This window comes from Clarias gariepinus, chromosome 5 (assembly GCF_024256425.1).
Source record: "Clarias gariepinus isolate MV-2021 ecotype Netherlands chromosome 5, CGAR_prim_01v2, whole genome shotgun sequence".
NCBI classification, from domain to species: domain Eukaryota; kingdom Metazoa; phylum Chordata; class Actinopteri; order Siluriformes; family Clariidae; genus Clarias; species Clarias gariepinus.
The window spans coordinates 6,370,001-6,390,324 of NC_071104.1; the positions used below are offsets into that span (position 1 = coordinate 6,370,001).

Genomic DNA, 20,324 nt, shown 5'->3' on the forward strand with positions numbered 1-20,324 from the left:
CAGGATAGACATTTTCTATTTTTGTGCTCCCGGACTTATTCATTAAAAACGGTGAAGCCGACGATTCCGTGATTTGTTCAAGTCTACAAATGTTCACGATCAAACAAAAGATACACCGTCCTGTTTATATCTGCGGAGGTTTATAATTCGGATGTTCATAAGACTACCTGCAACGTCTGCTTGTAATAGCTGCGTCAAACCTCTGACCTGCGCCCATTCGGCGTCCATCCCACCCCACCCCACCACCTCATTATTTACAATGTGTTTAGGGGAGTACATCCTTTCAGTCTCCTCTCCAGAGGTTCGCCAGGTTCACTGAAAGTTCCTACCATAAGTTCTACAACACTCACTCAGAGCTAACTGGTTCAACACGTGTACATCTATGATGTGCCAATGTGTTTAAACTGTGAGCTGATCGTTACACGTCTCTTTGGTCAGCAAAGAGGTAAAAAGGACAATGTGTGTTTAGTCGTTATGTGCTAACCTGAAGGCTCAAAACACAAACTGGTGCGACGCGCGCACACATGCACACACTCACCATTTCTTGGACTTGAGCCTTGGTGGAGGGTTTCTGGGGATAAGGAAGAGCGCTCGCATCGGGTGCATGTCACACAGCGCTACACACATAAAAAAATAAATAAATAAATAAATACGCATTTACAATAAAGCAATTCATGCATCATGACAAAAAGACATTTAATTCTTTCAGTAAAGACTCTCCAGCTCCCTAATGACACACGACTGAAAGTCTCGATCTGACTCCACAGACAAGCTTCACTTACATCACTAATGTGTTATTAGAGTCTCAATTAACAACTCTGATCTAAAGAACATCACTGTTTGATTTTACACAAGTCATTAACAGATTACAGAGAACATGAGGCTGCGTTACAGATGAGCATTTCACAGAGAGAGAGAGAGAGAGAGAGAGAGAGAGGGAGAAAGAGAGAACACAGAGCAGAGAGAGAGGGAGAGAACAAGAACAGAGAGAGAGAACACAGAGAGAGAGAGAGAGAGAACACAGAGAGAGAGAGAGAGAACACAGAGAACAAAGAAAGAGAGGCGCTGCAGTATTGAGCTGTCTGCACTTACGCGGTGCTCCTTCAGCCATCTCTATAGCCGTGATTCCACAAGACCACAGATCACTCTGGATGAAACAGAGAGAGAGAGAGAGAGAGAGAGAGAGAGAGAGAGGGGGGGATATTTTAGCAACTAATGTGAAAATTGAGCTAAGAAATGTGAACTGATTTAAGCAGTGGTCATGAAAGGCTTCTGAGATGAATCAGGTTTGTGTGTGCTCACATGTACAGTACAGATCAGGACTACAATGATTACGTGCTGTGATATCACCAACAGCCTGAAAAGCAAGACATAACGCTACAGAGCAAGACATAGCGCTAATAATCATAACAGAAAACAGAGTGATGATAAGAACTCTAAATCAGTGTTGATGGTCTGTGTATGTTACAGCCTGATTCCAAAGAGGATGGAATTCATAATTTTCCTCAAATTTCTGCAAACACCCCATAATGATGACATAAAAGAAGTTTGTCAGAAATCTTGTTTGAAATCACATGTACATACAGTAAGTATTTACGAGCTTTACCACAACACCCAAAATTGAGCTCAGGTGCATCCTGTCTCCACTGATCATCCTTGAGATGTTTCTACAAATTGATTAAAGTCCACCTGAGTGCAATTCAGTTGTTAGGACATGATTTGCAAACAAACTCACACACACACCTATATAAAATATAAATAAAAGGTCTATATAAAAGGTCCCACAGAGTGCAAAACCCGACAGTCATTCAAACAGCTCTCACATGTCTCTGTGGAGAACCTTCTAGAAGAACGACTCTGTAGCACTCCACCAATCAGGCCTGTGTGGTAGAGCGGCCAGACGGAAGCTGAACGAGAGACGGCCAGACAGAAGCTAAAGCGGAATTCTCTGGTCTAATTAAAAACAGAGTGGGCTGAATGCCAATCGTCATTTCCGGAGGAAACCAAGCACTGTTTGTCACCTGGACAACACCAGCCCCACAGTGAAGCGTGGTGGTGGCAGCATCACTCTGTGGGGATGTCTTTTAGCAGGAGGAACTGGGAGACTAGTCAGAACCAAAGGAAAGATAAAGGAAGCAATGTACAGAGACAAACTTGATGAAAACCTGTTCCAGTACCCTCTGGACTTCAGACTGGGGCAACGGTTCACCTTCCAACAGGACAGAAACCCCACCCACACAGCGCACAGCCAGGATAACAAAGGAGTGGCTACGGAACGACTCTGAGCACCCTTGAGTAAATTCAAACCCAACTTAACATCTTTGGAGAGATCTGAAAATGGCTGTGCCCCGACGCTCCCCATTTAACCTGATGGAAAAACTGCCCCAAAATCAGCAAAGGTGCTTCAACAAATTATTAAGCAGAGGATGTGAATACTTACGTACATGATTTTTTTCTTCTTTGTAAATTTGCAATGTTTTCAAACAAACTTCTTTCACATTATCAAAGGCATGTTGGTATACAACTGAACAGTCGTAAAAAGAGAAATATGTAAGCATTTAGGTTTCTTAGTAAAACAAATTTAATCACATTAAGTACTAATTACAGATGTACCAAATAAATTCACATTACTTAAGTACCACATGAAATTCTTTAAACGTCTAAACTTTAAAAACTCATATGGGATGAACTGTAAGATCATTGTAAGCACAGAACCTGCACAAATAGTAAGAGAGGTCGGATCTGACCCAGATAAGAAATATACAAACAACAAACCAGGGACTTCAAAAGAGAAGGCATGCTGAAACACAAGTGGTGTGAGGGGGAAAGACATGAGATGTGAACGGGTCTCTGTATAACCGTACCAAGCGTCGCTCATTATCTCTCATCAGGTGATTGTGAACAAAACCATAAACTGAATGGAAAAATTATACAGAACAAGTGACCGAATTTGTCAAACAGAAGTAATAAAACAGAGAAAAACCAAAGGAGGAGACAGTGTCCAAGTCCCTCCCATACTAGCCAAGACGGACGAAGGCGAAATACGCAAAGTTCGCGAAGCGTCACCATGGTTTTGAAACGTAGGAGGAGGGGAAAAAAAACGCCATAATTGCAGCCTGTGTATATGCGTCATTCACCAAATACTGATTTCTTAATGTTATTTAGCCTTAATACACATTAACACAAGATGGGGAGCTTTTTTCCTCTTCCATGTCACCTGCGATGTTATTTTACATGCGCTTCCACCGGAGAGTAACACTACGTCATTAAACCCCGAAGAAGTCGCAGTTTCAATGACGTACAGAACACAATGACTCAGGAAATCCGATCTGTCTGTTTACACGACAATCACATTAGCACATATCTGATTTATTTCCACATTTGGGTCCAATTTAAACTTTTATTGGTTTTTAAGTCTCTCAATAGTTTAGCTCCAGCATAATGAAATGAACTGGTTTGTTGAACGCAGCCACAGTCGCCCACTCAGGTCGTAGAATCAGTTGATGCTGGAGCTGCTCCGGTCAAAACACAAGCTCTGGGGGGATTCGCTGTGTCGGCCCTCACACTGTGAAATAATCTACCTCATAAGCTCCGGTCTGTTACAGACCTCTCACTTTTAAAGTTAAATTAAAGACTTGTCTTCTTCTCCCTGGTGTTTAACCCGGAGTAGCGAGGTTTACCTGGTTGTTCTTTTGTGATGCACTTAATATGTGTAATAATTTCTTTTTAATGTGAGTTTTTATGTTTTTTGTTTACATTGTAAATCACTTGTGTCTATATATATATATTAAATATATATATATATATATATATATATATATATATATATATATATATATTTGAACTTGAAGTTGCTATTATGAGATGTTTGTGGATTTTTAACGAAAATAATGAATTCAATCCTATTTTGGAATAAGGCTGTAACATAACAAAAAGTGAATACTTTCCGGATGTAGTGTGTGTGTGTGTGTGTGTGTGTGTGTGTGTGTTGTACCCTGTAGTCGTAGGTAGCATCAGGGTTTTCGTCACAGGCGATGACTTCGGGTGCCATCCAGTATGGTGTTCCGATGAAAGTATTCCTGCGGCCCACGGTGCGGTCCAGCTGAGCACTCACACCAAAGTCAACTGAGAGACACAAACACACACGCACACACACACACACACACAAGCAGTGAGATTAGCAAAGTGTTTAAATTCCTCCATAAAGTATAAAAAAGTTCACATGAATATCAAATATGTGTTATTAAAACTTTATTATTTTTTATCTTTATCTGTCATTCAATTGTGTAATATTTATAATCTTTAGTGTAAGTTTTCTATTTTTAGACCACAGACAGTCGTATAAGCATTTCTTCTTAATTTAATAATTGAATGTAATATTAAATATTGCTGATCATGATGAGTTTAGTTCCTGTTGTTACTGTTAATAATATAAACCTTATGTCATGTGATCAGAAGTAAACCGTCCTGAACCCTCTGAGGTTTTATCTGATGTTTTTTTCTGCAGTGGTGCATGCTGGGTAAGTGTAACACAAAAGCAGTGATATGTAACATTTCCTCTCACCCAGTTTGACTTCTGCGTTTTCAGTCAGCAGCACGTTCTGGCCTTTAATATCTCGGTGGATAACATGGTGGGCGTGTAGATGAGCCAAGCCCTTTAGAGAAACACACACGCGCACACACACACACACACACACACACACACACACACACACACACACACACATATATTAGGAGGCTGAAGAAATACAAAAAATACATATGTAGAATTAATAAACCACATTATTTGAGGTTATGAAATAGGTAAAACAATGAAAACATTTTGAAAAACTGAATATCTTCTGCAGAGCAGCTTGAAAACAAAATGTTTATTTGTAGATATAAATAGAGAGAATTGTATAGAAACTTGTCATTTACAACCCCTGACAAGGAACTCGCGCACTCACTCGCGCGCGCGCGCACTCACTCGCGCGCGCACTCACCCTGAGGATTTCTCTGGAGATGTACGCGATCCAGTCTTCCTTCAGCCAGTTGCCTTTAGTGTTCTTTACCAGGTCTGTGATGGAACCAGCACCACAGAACTCCATCACCAACTACACACACACACACACACACACACACACACACACACACAGTTTGACACAGGCAACTTCAGTAGATCAGATTCTCAGCATGAAGACACTTTAATATAATATGGTTGTTTTTTTTTCTTTCTTGCATGCTCACTAATCGACTGTAAACTCTCTCTCTCTCTCATAGTTGCTTTCTGCTTACAAGTGGGCTGCCAAGTCTCACTGGACAAATCCCCCTATGTAGTGCTGAAACTCTGCTCAGTCTGATAAAAACCAGCCCAAATAACATGAGCTCATACAGGAGCCCAACTACACACACACACACAGTTTTTGTTTCATTAAAACTGGCCAAACTGTCCTATTACCAAGATAAAGTCATTATTATTACAATTATTATTTCGTGCACTATTGATGAAATAAAGAAAATACTTAAAACTAAAGTACCTTATTAACTGAACAATCAAACAGTCCATGTCTCAAAAAATATATAATAATAAAAAACAATTTAATAACTGAGTATTGAATATTTTATTTAAACATTGTAAATCGTGAGTATGCTCGTGAAACATTGTTATGCACTCACTCGCACACTCAAAGTTTTTTAATTTCTACAAGTAATAACAAAATGACATTCGACTCTAGTCTTTTTTTCCTGATCTGAAATATAAATCCGATCTGCGAGCAAAAGCTTGAAATAAATGTAAACATCCTAGTCTGACTGAAATCGGCCTAAATCAAACATTTCACAGTCTGAACAATACACACTAAACACACGCTGATACTGCGTCTGGGAGTCGAACTTCTCCTGCACATGTAACTCAGACATACAGTAGATAGTTAGTGTGCGTCTCATCTGTACAAAAAGTGAAGTGTGTATGAAACGTGCAGCGCTGTAAAGCTAACTAGTCTGTCACTCGTTTCAGTTTGTTGTGATGTAACAGCTTAAATAAAACACTAATCAAAGGGACACGGCCCAACTTTACTGTCGTGTTTGTGTACCGGGACACGGAGGGTAGTTTAATTAAATAGTCCAGTCCGGTTATAACCACACTGACTGTTCACACAGAAACGTACTGCAGTGCATCATGGGATTAAAGGGCAAACTCCGCCTGACCTCAAACAGCGTTATGTATAGAATTAAAACTACGGCAGAACTTCTCTGGGTTAGAGTTTCATCAGGGCAGATTTTTACTCCAGTTAACGGTTTCCTACATTACCCAGAATGCCGTTTATCTGCTTGCTGACAACAGCACCATTGAGCAGAAGAAGAGGCTGAGTTAAGAAACACAGATTATGCTCGGTCTCCGGAGACATGTAGCCTCTCAGAAATACAGGCGGTGGTCTTTACGTCTTTAATATTAGCATGAGGTCAAAATGTTCAGTGATGGTGGAGCTTTACCCTGTATGTGTGTGTGTGTGTGTGTGTGTGTGTGTATATATAACATGGCTGACCCAGAGCTGGTCGTCGTGCCCCGGCGGGCTCTTCTTGATGAATGCTCCGTAGTAGGTGGCGATGTTGCGATGGTGCGAGTATTTCTTCAGCATGTTGATCTCCAGCTTGATTTCTTCCTCTTCATCCTGGACACAGATTAAAGAGCAGAGTGTGAGAGAGACGATCCAGAGTCATTACACGTGATTAACAAAACCATATCAGGAGAAACACACGAGGCCAAGACGCCAAGACGCTTCTCCACACATCACACGCAAACACTCAGCATCTTTACAGGCCTGAGTGACTCCCCAGGGGGCCTGACTCCTGAGAAACCCGTCACCACACATACATCTCACGCATCTCTCACAGAGAGAGACAGACATTGGGGGAGGAGATTTATGGCCATATAGCAGAGTGACATCATCCTTCTCTTGAAAATGCATCTCTTACACAAAGAGAGGGGGAAAAATGGGGGGGGAGAGAGAGAGAGAGAGAGAGAGAGAGAGAGAGTCATACCAATAAAACACCCTTGAATCTTGCAGAGAGAGAGAGAGAGAGAGAGAGAGAGAGAGAGAAAGGAGAAGGGAAAAGAGAGAACAACATTAGCCCTTCCCATAATCCCACAGCACTTCTGCTGAACCTCCTTATGGAAAGAGAAAAGTAAAAATATGCACAACTCAACACACACACACACACACACACCGCTCTCTTTGTATCTAACAGGAAACTGTATGTGGGTCAGGCGCAGTGCTGCATCACTGGATCTGATTCACACACACACACAGGAAAAAAAAAAGAAAAAAAAAAAGAGTATCAACCAATTTGATTATTTTATTAAACTATACTCGACACTACACTCCTGTCATTTTTACACTCGAGAACTCACGCACACAGAGGTGTTACAGATTTTCTCTCACACACACACACACACACACTCCAGGCGGTGTGTCTGCCACCTCATCTCACACCTGTTCAAATGCCTTTTTTTTTCTTTCCGCCTCCTCCTGCAGTGTCCCATGTCTCTCTCTCCGTTTCACTACATTCCTCCTCCGTTCCTGGACTCACCTCTCCATTCAAGGACAAACTCACACGCGTACCTAATGGGGCTCGTCCCCGCACCACGGTCAGAACGTCCTGAGAGAACACGCCGCAGGACAGTGATTAAACTCTAATAAATGTCTCTGATAAACAGAAGCGGTCTGGTACACACTCATGTGTCTCTCATAAGACACTCTCAGTACTTTGACATAAGCATGAAGACAGAGTGAGACACTGTCAGTCTGCGTTTACCAAAACCCACATAAACACCCAGTCACAGAAGCTCTTTTAGCAAGGAAAACACATCTGATAGCGTTACGTCGTCGTAAACAACACGCCGTCTCTGCACTGATCATCGTTCTGAAGCGCCTCTGAACCGTCCACATTCTTATTTACGGCTACGGCGCTAACTAGCGTCTAACTCGATGGCTAGATCTTAAATCCCTCCTCATTTCCTGATCAAAGGGAACTACTCAGAGTTTGGAACAAGGGATTGTAAACCCTACATAGTGCACTAGTCTGGAATTGGAAGTTTAACGGAGCTGACATTGTAAAGCGGAAGTAAATCTGGTACGTTTTTCAGGACTGTCCAACACCTTCATAGTGGATGGGGTTCAGGGGGTTGAGGTTCTGAGTGTGGGGGTTTAGGGTGAGGGTTTTGTACAGTAGATACGGGTGCTGATAGAGAAATAAACACCACTGCTTTAATATAAATTAATCAGAGACATGACTATTTGTGTTCCCTGCTGATCTCGGCGACCTCCTGCTTCTCAGTTTACGGTGTTTAACAGGAGTGTAATCGTACACTGGGGTCAGCCGTCCTCACGCTCTGTGTTAAACACACACTGCAATGCTGAGTTCAGTCGGATTATTTGTAATCGTACAGAGAAGCTGAAGCTGGTCATCTTGATAGCATCAGACGTCACAGTGAGGGCGTTTTCACATTAGGAACGACTGATTGGGACCATAAGTACTCAGGAAGAGGGGAACAGAACAAGGAAGTTTACCGAAGTTTTTGCGCGATACCTAACATTACTGAGATTGTGGGGAAAACGTCACAAGTGGCACTCTCGCGCCTCCTACTGTATCGGCTCTGACAGTGTAGGTCAGAGGTCAAGATCGGTGATTTCTAAGATTTTCTCCGATTTCAGAGGAGACAGACGGCACTGATGATGTCACGTATGAACGGTGATGTGCTTTAGCTTTCAGGTTTGTTTAGCTGCTGTATCTGATTCAATCCGTGCCCGCGTACACCGTATCGTTTCCTCACTAATCAATATTGGAAGTGTTCTCGGAAATGATCCCGGAGGTCTGATGTGAAAACGCCTTTATATTTGCTTGTTATTGTTAAATCTTTAGATCAATTCAATTAAATTTTATTTGTATAGCGCTTTAAGAAATCGTCATTGTTGCAAAGCAGAAGAATTATTTAAGTTTGTATGGAATTTGAATGTGAACAAAAATGAAACAAAAATGGTCAGATAGTCCCTGGTGAGTCCCTGGTGAGCAAGCCGAGGGCGACAGTGGCAAGGAAAAACTCCCTGAGATGATAGTAGGAAGAAACCTTGAGAGGAACCAGACTCAACAGGGAACCTCATTTGGGTGAAACGGAGAGCAGGAATTGATCTGCATTCATACTGTGTGTTAGGTGGCAGGCAGGTCAGCCAAAACAATTGATGTTAATATGGAGTCCAGTTAGTTATTGAAAACTCAGGTAGACTTGTATAAAGTTCCGGTTCTGAACTATCAAACGGTCAAGTCCTCAGAGAAACAGCTGCCAACACCAGTCGAGGCCAGAACCGTCTTCAAGGTAGAGAGAACCATCCCCAGACACGAGACGCATCCCAAAGAGACACTCTCCTACAGTTTGTTTATTAAAGTGATCATTTACGGTCGACCCCCTGACATTCGGGGTGTTTATGTTCCACCCGCCAATTGTGGAAAAACAAGTTTTGGAAATGGTCAAAAAAACAAACAAAAAAAAAACATATATTGTTTAATAAACTATATTGTTCTTAAAAGTTTAGCGTTAAAACGCATGAAAAAAAAATATTGCCACGAAAAAAAGACCATACAAACAATTGCGGGTGGGATATTTCCGTCTTTCGGGGTTTCCCGCGAACATTTATTAATTTTGTTCTGAGGAAAAATCCGAGGTGGTGAACTCTGACCCGTGACTTCGCAGGGGTCGACTGTACACTTCTGTCTCTTACTCCAGCTTTCCTCCAGCTCCATTAAACTCCAGCAGGTTTCAGGTGTAGAACACTAAATGATGGACTGACTTTAAAATGATTTAACTGTGGCCGCGTGCTGCCACATGAAGTGTTTTTTGGTGGTAAAGTAAAACCTTTAGCAGTCTCTGAAACGGCTCTAAATCCCTTAAATCCCAGTTCCCAGTGAACACTAAGGTGGGAAACCCCTGACGTTCAGCCCTGCGGATAAAATACGTACTGATGACGTCAGAAGCTTTAATCATTGCACACGTAATATATGAGAGTGTTGGGTTCTAGAACAAAATTGTGAGGATTGTGAGGGAACGTGCGAGTTCAGTATTTGAACACCAGAGGGCCGATTCTCATCATCCTACAGAGTGAATACATCCATAAAGCACTCGATCACATGATCATGCTCTTATGGAGAGTCTGGGTATCACCTGCACCTGTGAAGTAAAGACCCGTTAATGAAACACATGGTCATGTGATCGTGTTTAACGGTTAAAACCAGGTTCTCAGGAGGTCACAGGAGGTCACGGCCACCGATCACATCGATCAAAGTAAATTAATCGAGTAAATTAATAAAAATAAACTTGACTCTCATCAGCAATCAGATGAAACAATCAGACTTGAGACTTTCTTACCTCGGTGACGTCCATGACCTTGATGGCGGCCAGCTGTCCTGTTTTGACATGTCGACCCTGCACAAAAAGAGGAGGAGACAATGAGTGGAGAGTGAAGACTACATACAAACAGAAAGAGTTCAGTATCGCAATGAAGGGAACACTAGTGTGATTAACGGTTCCATTAGTGTGTGTGTGTGTGTGTGTGTGTGTGTGTGTTGCTACGCCACCCTGTGGTGATGCCCGAGCAGCAGGATGAAAACATCTGGTTTTACAAAAAAACAAGAACACTCAGACACAGTCTTGTGAACCACAGACTTTCTCCCATGATGCTTTGCTGTGACAATACAGGCTTTTTAAGGTTTTGTTCAGACTGCAGGCCGATCTGATTTGTTTCGCAGATCTGATCTTTAGGACAGACTGTTCTCCATGTCCAGGGACACTCTTCCTGATCACATAGCTTTTACAAATTTAACAGCAACAGCATCCAAAGTGAAAATAAGACCTTCCACGACCACCTAAAGCACGGTGACCATGGATTCTCCAAACCGCACGATATCGGGAACTTAAACTTCTTCGTCATGTTGTGAGTGACGCAATGGACAGTTTAAAGTTTGATTTGAGCGTCCAGACTGAGACACACCTTTAACAAGATCGATCGAATTTTATCGGAAAATTTGATACAATGTGTTTTTTACTGTTCATATTAGATCAGATTCTAGTCTAGATATGATGACCTTTAGCCGTCTGAACACGGTCTAACGCAGATCCAGTGTGAACAGCACAACTCAACTCTGCAAAGAGACAGACGGAACACTGATCCGTGAAACGTTTTAGAACCTAAAAAACTGATGAGACTCAAACGAATACTTGTAGTCATTTAGTGCTGGAGACGATAGACGTGTGTGTGTGTGTGTGTGTGTGCGCGTGTGTGTGTGTGTGTGTGTGTGTGTGTGTGTGTGAATATAATGGAATATAAACCCTTTCCATGATGATGAATAACACTATCCTAACACCTGATCATGTTATCCTCTTAAAGCCCGGCTCCCAGTTTCATGATTCAAAGTTTGCTGTGACATCATTACACCAACATTAAAGTTCGGGACACAAACACAAACTCACCGAGCGCTACACAACACACCTGATGACCCGATAAGGGCACAGAGTGACAATTACTTATAATAGATCTGTACAGTTTTTTTCCACATCCCCAGTCCGAGCCATTTCCAAATGTTTTAAAGGAGTTCCTGGGAGGCCAGCAGTTCAAATGTAAAGCACAAAAACAGAAAACTTTCTACCATGATGGGGTCCAAGCACCAGTGAGACACTGAGATAAGAGCATTAGTGTATCAGGGATTGATATAGAGAATATAGAGACATAAAAAGTGTGTTTAAACTCATCACAGTCTTATGTACAATCAAAATTCCTAGTTTGACTTGAACGCCTGTCGTGTGCTACACAGAATGATCGGAGGTAAAAACCAGGCACGTGCATTGGGGCGGAGGGTGCTTGAGCACCCGCCCCTTTCCTCCAGGATGCCTCAAGTGCCCTTTTTTTTTTTGTATGTGCGTATGGAGCCCTGTCTTTGCCGCTCAACAATAAAATGTAAATATTAATCTCAATTTTGCTGAATAAAAGGATCTGGCTTGCATCAGTCACATGACTGCCATTAACCAATGCTCGTCCTTGAGGGCAGAGCGCGCTCGTTATGAGCCGGGTACGAGCTCAAAAAGTGCACATGCATTTTCTGTAGGCTGGGTGGTGCGAATTAATTGAAAGGTGCAGACTGCAACAAAACAGTAAATAGGGTGTACAGCGCAACAAATATTCCAGACATGCCTCGTAAGGAGAGGAGGAAGAAACAAAAGGACCTGTGTAAGGCTGCTAAAGGCAGTGAATCCCTCATAAGCTGGATTACAAAGAGCACAGGTTACATTAACACATGTACATTGTCCCCACCTGATGACAGTCCATACAGTATGATGCAATTCCATATTAGATTCGTCATGAACGTGAGTTGTTGTTATTCAGCCTGTTCTATCTTTTTCAACTTTGAGCACCCGTCCCTTTAAATGTCTCTGCACGGCCCTAGTAAAAACCATTTATTTAACAACAAAGAAATACAGAAAGATGATCAAAAGTCACTCGCCCATGACACCGGACACGTCTCTGTCCTGACACTGCGTCTCCGTATGAGGGACATGTGGACATAGACATGCTAACCGACACATGGGTCATTAAAAACCTGTCTCTCTGACACAAATTAGTCAGTTTACATGTTTAGACACTCATCTGCTACATGATTAGCTGTTAATCACTTCGGTTCACACACACAGCAGCAGATAAACATCTTTCGATTTACAAATATACTGTATATATACTGTACATATATAGTGCCTTGATCCTGTGTAAAATATAAAAACACACACATGTCTTTAAACTGTCATAGTTAACAGATGTGTTGATGTTCTCATACGAGATTTCTCACGTGAACACACACTGGCTAAACTGTAAAAGCGAACAGGACCAGGCTTTGTCCATTATCTGAGATTTAAGGAGCCCCCTGCCACACACACACACACAGAGCTCCAGTCCCTCAGTGCTGGCACGGCTATAAATAGTGCTGTAGCTTTTTAACCAGCTCCTGTCCTCCTCCCTCCAGCTGTTAACCCACACATCAGCCGAGCAGAACACACACACGGCACTGCAAGGGTTAACCGTGTGGGAGAAACAAAGTGGGCAGGGACAGGGGGCAAGGAAAAAACACTCAGAGAGAGAGGAGAGAGAGACATGAGACAGAAGCACAAAGACAAATCATGAGAAAGAAAAGACGAGAAAAAGGAGGGGAGTTTCTAAACGAGTGAAGAGTGATGGAAAAGCGATTTCTGGGACAAAAAGTGACACAGCATTTGTGTGCGCGTATGTGTGTGTGTGTTTTCCAGACTCCCACTGACTGTACATTTGGATCTCGTTTAATGACATCATTGCTCTCTTAATATCACCTGAACACACATCCATATATTTAATATATGTTTACACACACACACAAACAAAACAAAAACACACAATAACACACACACACACACACACACTAGGGCTGCAACTAACGATTATTTTAATGAACGATTTATCTGTCGATTATTTTTCCGATTAATCGGATAAAAGACAAAAACCCAATAAAATCATTCATTTCCAACACTTTCAATTCTAAAACAGAACTAAAATCTGTGAAAAGTGCACAAACATGTTGCTTCTTGAGCTGTTATAATACTAATAAAATTAAATAAAAATGAACTAACACAAACAGACATGCATGCTTTACATCTGCCAAATATATACAGTGGAACCTTGGATTACGAGCATAATTAGTTTCGGAAGCGGCTCATATTCCAAAACACTCATAAACCAAATTACATTTTTTAAATTTAACAAATTTTATTTTTAAAAATAAAACAAATTGACCTGCACTTTACCTTTGAAAAGAACTGCGACAGAGCAGTGTTTCTGTGTAGAGCAGAGAGTGTGTGTGTGTGAGTGTGTGTGTGTGTGTGTGTGTCTGTGAAGGTGAAAGGAGGAGGGGTCCTTGAGCAGAGAGAAAACATGGATTTTTAACGTCTCTAATGAGACTTGCTTTTGCTTTACACGCACGCTGTACACACACACACACACACACATACAAACATAAGATAAAATATGTTTTACACACACACAGTCACAGTGTCATAGTAAACAGTACATGCGTGCACGGATATTGATTATACCAGTAAGAGACGCGCACTAAGACAGGGCAGACATTTACCTAATTACGGATTTCTCTGCCTCCGCTATGTATCTTTCCACTGCCTCCGCTCTGGGCTTCTTAAAATAATTTTTGCTCCGCCCTGTCTATAAGGCGCTGGACTCTGCTAGCATCAGTGCGCGAGACCGAGTGTGTTCACTTCGCTCCGCGCTCAACTAAAGTTTTTTCTTTAAATAATCAAATGTCTCCGCGTCGCACGACACAATGAATCGATTATGAAATTCGTTGCTTTTAGTAATCGATTTTTATCGATGCGTTGTTGCAGCCCTACTACACACACACTACACACAATACACAGGTAATCCCTGACTTGCAAACATTGGAGTTATGAATTTCCACAGATAAGAACAGAGGAACCACGGTTCTATGACCACAGAAGTAGCTCACGTGCATTGTAATGTGTATTGTGATAGTTCTGTCGCTGTGTGGTTTTAGGCTGATGAATCGTAACTTTTTTTTGGTTGGTCGGTCTCACAGTCTCCAGCCAATGTAATCTATTTGTTTTTGTTTACTTTCTCAGGTACCATCATGTCCAATAAAAAGAACGTGGATCAAAAAAAAAAAAAAAAGTTTTGGGATAAAATGGTGAAAATAATTCTGTGGATTTTGTGAATCTTCATCGACTGAAACAGTCCTCGCTAACACTTTTGGGACCCATGATGGAATGTCTTCACTAGATCTTGCACAAAGTGCGAAAAAACTAAATATAAAAAAAAGACAGAAAAATCAATTGTTAAATTTGTAAGTTATCGTCCAATTACAAGGCAGCAGAGCGATGCAGCGCAAGTGAAGAGCTCCAGGTTCATGTTCATATCAAACGTCAGTAAACTGCAGGTTGTTGGTACCAGATGAGAACGGCCTTGCAGCTCACCGGACACACACACACACACACACACACACACACAATTTCCTTTACCAATGTGTGATGTGTGTTAAACTCTAAATATTAGGACCACGGGATGTGTTTAAATGATCTTTTTCAACACGAGAATAAAGACGTTTCAGTATAAGCTCTGAGACAACCTTAGCTTAAAATGATAAAACTCTGTTTATGCTAAACTCTGGCGTGACGAGTCTGGATTGTAATTAGTGTTCTGTTCAGCTGCATAAACGAGCTGAACTCAAACACCAGGGAGCGTGAGAAGGCCTCCAGCTCACAGAGAATTCACCCCGTCGCCTCGGCCTGAAATAGCTCTGAGGCGTTACCATAGACACCAACACCAGCGCGCGCGTGTGTGTGTGTGTGTGTGTGTGAGAGAGAGAGAGAGAGAGAGAGAGAGAGAGCGAGCAAGCAGGCTTACTACTCTACGGGAAAATCAATCCAGAGTCAAAAAACTTCATTAGACTTTTACTGATCAGAGCAGAAGCGTGATGTTTCTTCTCACCTCACCCTTCTATGAGCAGGATCATGAAGATCTCATGATTAAAAACAGTATTAAACTGATCAAGCAATCAACAGTGTGTGCGAAAAAAAAAATCTGAAACTGAAATTTGGCATCTGATTAATTCTCAGTTTACATTTACAGTATTTTATCCAAATACATTTTAACTTAAATCTTATTAAACCTTCTCTGGTCTTCGGTCAGTTGAAGGTCACTACTTTTTGTTTAAGATTGTGAAATGTCAGTTTATAAAGAGAGAAGAGAGAGATTTACTTCAGCTCCTTTTTCTTTCATCACATTCCCAGTGGGTCACAGGGTTTAGTGAGTATTTGGCGATATTGCCTATAAATTGTGTAACTTGGGTTAAATGTTTTGGGTCGCCTTCCAGACACTTCTTACAACAAGTTTCAGGAATTTTAGCCCATTCCTCCTGACAGAGTGGTGTAACTGAGTCAGGTTTGTAGGCCTCCTCACTTTTTTTAGTTCTCTCTCACATTTTCTATTGGGTTGAGGTCAGAGTTGGTCCAACACAAGGACTTTTTTCCACCATTTTTCCACAACTTTAGGGGTATTGCTTTGTTCATTTTCCAGTTGGAAGACCCATTTGTGACCAATCTTTAACTTCCTGGCTGATGTCCTGAGATATGGCTTCAATAGAAATCAATTCAATTCAATTCAATTTTATTTGTATAGCGCTTTTAGCAATTTTCATTGCCGCGAAGCAGCTTTACACAGTCAAAAGAATTATTTAAGTTTGTATGAAATGTGAATTTGTATGAATCAAAATGGTCAGTTTGTCCCTGGTGAGCAAGCCGAGGGCGACAGTGGAAAGGAAAAACTCCCTGAGATGGTAATAGGAAGAAACCTTGAGAGGAACCAGACTCAACAGGGAACCCATCCTCATTTGGGTGAAACAGAAAGCAGTAAATTATCTGCATTCATACAGTGTGTAGGGTGGGAGGCAGTTCAGCTATAATAGCTGATGTTAACTGATGTTAATAAATATGGAGTCCAGGTAGTTATTGAAGACCCAGGTAGACTTGTAAGAAGTTCCAGTCATGAACTATCGAACTGTCAAGTCCCCAGTGAAACAGTTGCCAACACCAGTCAAGGCCAGAACCGTCTTCTAGGTAGAGAGAATCATTCCCAGACACCGGACGCATCCCAGAGAGACACACAGGGCATCCATGTGACGAGATCTTCAGCCAGAAGCGGGGCACCAGGATGGGTCAGACAGGTCCGGAGGGCAGAGGGAGTCTGGATCACTGGCAGCTCAAAAACGACATGTACATAATCTTCCTTTCCCGATCTATTTTGTGAAAGCCCCCTCTGGAGCAAAAGTCCCCTTCCACCACTACAACATGATGCTGCGTTTCGGTGCTTCACGGTTAGGGCGGTCCTCTTCAGCTTGTGAACCTTCCAACTTTTCCTCCAGACATAAGGCAGCCAAACACTTACATTCTTGTTTCATCAGTCAAGGGGACATTTCTCAAAAAAACTTAGGATCTCTGTCCCCATGTGCAGCTGCAAATTGTAGTCTGACTTTTTTTTTTTTAACCCCAGTTTTGGAGCAGTGGATCCCTCTTTGCTGAATAGCCTTTCAGCTTTCAGGTTATGTTGATATCGGTGCTGTTGTAATGTGAATAAAAATACTTTCCCTCAGTGTCTTCACGATGCCCTTTACTGCAGTTCTGGGATTGATTAGTACTTTTTGTTCCGAGTTACATGTCTCCTTCCTGATGATGCGTGGTGTTTATACTTGCATCATATTGTCTGTACAGATGAACGTGGTACCTTCAGGAATTTGGAAATTGTTCCCAAAGATGAACCAGATGAATTTCTTTTTTCACATAATAATCAAACAAAGAGGCAGTGGAATTGAAGGTAGCTCTTGAAATACATCCACAGGTGCACTCCCGATTGACCCAATTAGCCTATCAGAAGCTTCTAAAGTCATCACATTACTTACTGCAATTTTCCAAACACGTAAAGCAAAAAAAAAAAAATCCAATAAGGCTTAAATAATTTTTCAGACCACTTCTATTCCACGTGTTGAAGATGTTCCTTCCTCTACGTCTCACCTCATCCTCATAACTAATGAAGCAGGAAGGCAGGAGAGAGGGTCGGTGCCTTATTGCCCCCTGTTGTATCGGAGTGTATACAAGTGAATTCGGGTACGGAACAACCAACGTGCAAGCTGAGCACAACTGCATCGTGTGAGAAAAGCCTTAAAAACAACATAAAGCGAAAGAAAATCAAAACTTTTCAAACTCAAAGCTGTGATGATTCACAGCCGCAAGAGAAGTAGTGGTTCAATCAGCATCAGCTCTGAGTGGATCATCACTTCTTCCCGGAGCATTACTCACCAAGACACCACTGCCGTGAGAGATAACAGACTGGAGTCAGACTCGGGAGTCAAAGTGTTCCGGCACGTTCAACAGAGAAGCAGAGAGTAAACAGAGTAGTTTCTTAACCAGCGTTGCCTGTAGTACACATCATCTCTCTTTCTGTACAGACCTACTTCCTCGTGATGAAGTGAAATACACAAAACAGAATCCTGGACAAACTTTTATTATGACTGATGTCAAGCTCTCGACTGTTCTCACGTCACAGGTGAAATACCACAAGAGAATAAACAAAGAGTTACATAAATCCCAAAAAGTTTCCCCTCTATGAACGTCATTTCTCTATTGCTTATAATTCTCTCATAATTTACAAGCTTCTGTTCCTTGCTCAAGTTCAGGTCATTACCTATATAGCCCTCTATCGCTCACACACACACACACACACACACACACACCAGTAGAAAGACCTGTTGTGCTCAATGTGTCTTTGCATCCTGCTATAACTCTTGGTCTCTGCAGTATGTTTAGGGTCATCCAGTAGGAGTTACATCATTCTCTGACTCTCTGCATGTTTCCCCTCAGGCTTTGAAGTGAAGCCAGAATAAAAATTTTTTTTAAAGTTAATTCTGTTCAACAAAAAAATACTTAAAAAAAAACAATTACACACACTCAGCATCAATAGTCTTTACATTTTGCTAAATATATTTGGATGTCTTTTATGCATGCGTGCATGTGTGTGTGTGTGCCTAATAGCTCTACAAAGTCAGAATCGTTGACGAAAAACAGATCAGGAGAATACGAGCCGAGAGTACGAGTCAGTGTGAGGCGTCCCGCTGGGTGTTAGAGAGCGTCTGAGTACAATATCACACCATCACAATGTCTCTCACACACACACACTCATGGAGTGTTACAGAGACTAGACGGAGGATGTTTAAAATTCATAACGTGTATACACGCACACACACAGAAATTGTGCTTAAAACCTGAACTGTCACACCACGGTTCGGCCTGTGTGTGTTGCAAATCAGAACTCTGTAAAAAACACACACACACACACACGCACACACACACACACACACACACACACACACCTCTCTTTACTGAATGTGGCAGAAGACTGTGTGTGTGTTGAATATAATGGAATTTAGGCCTGCATTCTCATGGGAGTCGAGGAGTCTGCCTAGCTACAGGATAAATGCACATGGCTCCACAACCAATCACAGCCCTCGGTTTCAGTCAGCTGACACCGGGCCCGCGTCCAGGAGGAGGAGGAGGAGGCAAAAACATGGATGTGTATGTGTGTGTGTGTGTGTGTGTGTGTGTGTGTGTGTTTGTGTGTGTGTAAAGCATTCAAATCCCTGAGAAATCAGAAAAGTGGCCTTTCAGAGATTTTTGTACAAGCTCTTGGCGAATCAGGATGCGTGCGTGTGTGTTTGTGTGTGTAGTCAGGTAGAACTGAAACCATTCCTCGAGTAACTCATGTAATTTGATTACAAAAAATGATCGAAGCAAAATGTTCTGCCGCAAAGCTTATTTTAGTTAATTTTAAAAGCTTGCGTTATGTTTTTACACACTTATTTGTTTGGTGTGACACAGTGCGCTGCCGGATACAAGCCCCCAGTAAACACCGAGGAGGAGGAGACGCAAACAGTTAGCTGGCTTACCTTTCTTCATTGCGATCACATGCTCCTTTAAAGACTAGTGTGCACACACGTCCAACAGAGAGACATTAACACTCTGATGAATATTTTGACTTAAAACACAACGTATGAACTCTTGTTCCTGTCCATGGATTTTTGCATCCTAAATGTCATCACAAAACATTCCAATAAGAAGTCAGTAAAGGCTCATGCTATGCCCGAGCTGTAGATTTCAAACTTTTAGTTCTGAAAGTTTAGTTGCACAACTTAGTGTTTTTGTATAATTTTTTATTTTAATTAGTTTTTTTGATACTTAGTCATTTGAAATACCTTTTTTTTTTTGTTTTTGCATCTGAGAAAAGGCTTTAAAATAAAATGTATGGCACTGTAATGCACTTAAGTCATCTCAAACTTTAAGCTATTCCTTGTATTATAAATAATGTTTATTTTTGATAAAATGCTGTATGCATTAAAAAAGTTTTAAAAAGAAAACCAATTAATCTGTTTGTCTTAAACACTTTACATTACTGTTTAATTAAGCAAAAGAATATTTTAGAAGATTACCCGATAAAAGTTTTGATAGAATACTCGATTACTAATTTATTCGATAGCTACAGCCTTATAGTCAGGTCGATAAACATTTGGACAGCACGGCGACGCTATACTGGAGTTAAAAATTAAGTGAACGTGGCTTTGATTTAAGTTCCTACATGCCACTTCCACCTTTAACCATAATCACATCAAACACAATGAGACTAACAAACTGAAGTAAATCATCA

General features: G+C 41.4%; 1 protein-coding gene across 9 annotated transcripts in view; it reads right to left on the reverse strand.

Moving 5' to 3' along the window:
* Nucleotides 1-20,324, reverse strand: part of map4k4 (mitogen-activated protein kinase kinase kinase kinase 4) — a 62,044-nt gene that overhangs the window by 32,271 nt on the left and 9,449 nt on the right. For all 9 annotated transcript variants that reach the window (XM_053496049.1, XM_053496048.1, XM_053496047.1 and 6 more), the window contains exons 3-9: nucleotides 10,400-10,456; nucleotides 6,525-6,650; nucleotides 4,983-5,093; nucleotides 4,565-4,655; nucleotides 3,995-4,125; nucleotides 1,093-1,147; nucleotides 539-617 (exon numbers count right to left, since the gene is read on the reverse strand). In XM_053496049.1, the coding sequence (XP_053352024.1) occupies nucleotides 539-617; nucleotides 1,093-1,147; nucleotides 3,995-4,125; nucleotides 4,565-4,655; nucleotides 4,983-5,093; nucleotides 6,525-6,650; nucleotides 10,400-10,456 (650 nt within the window). The remainder of the gene's footprint in view (nucleotides 1-538; nucleotides 618-1,092; nucleotides 1,148-3,994; nucleotides 4,126-4,564; nucleotides 4,656-4,982; nucleotides 5,094-6,524; nucleotides 6,651-10,399; nucleotides 10,457-20,324) is intronic.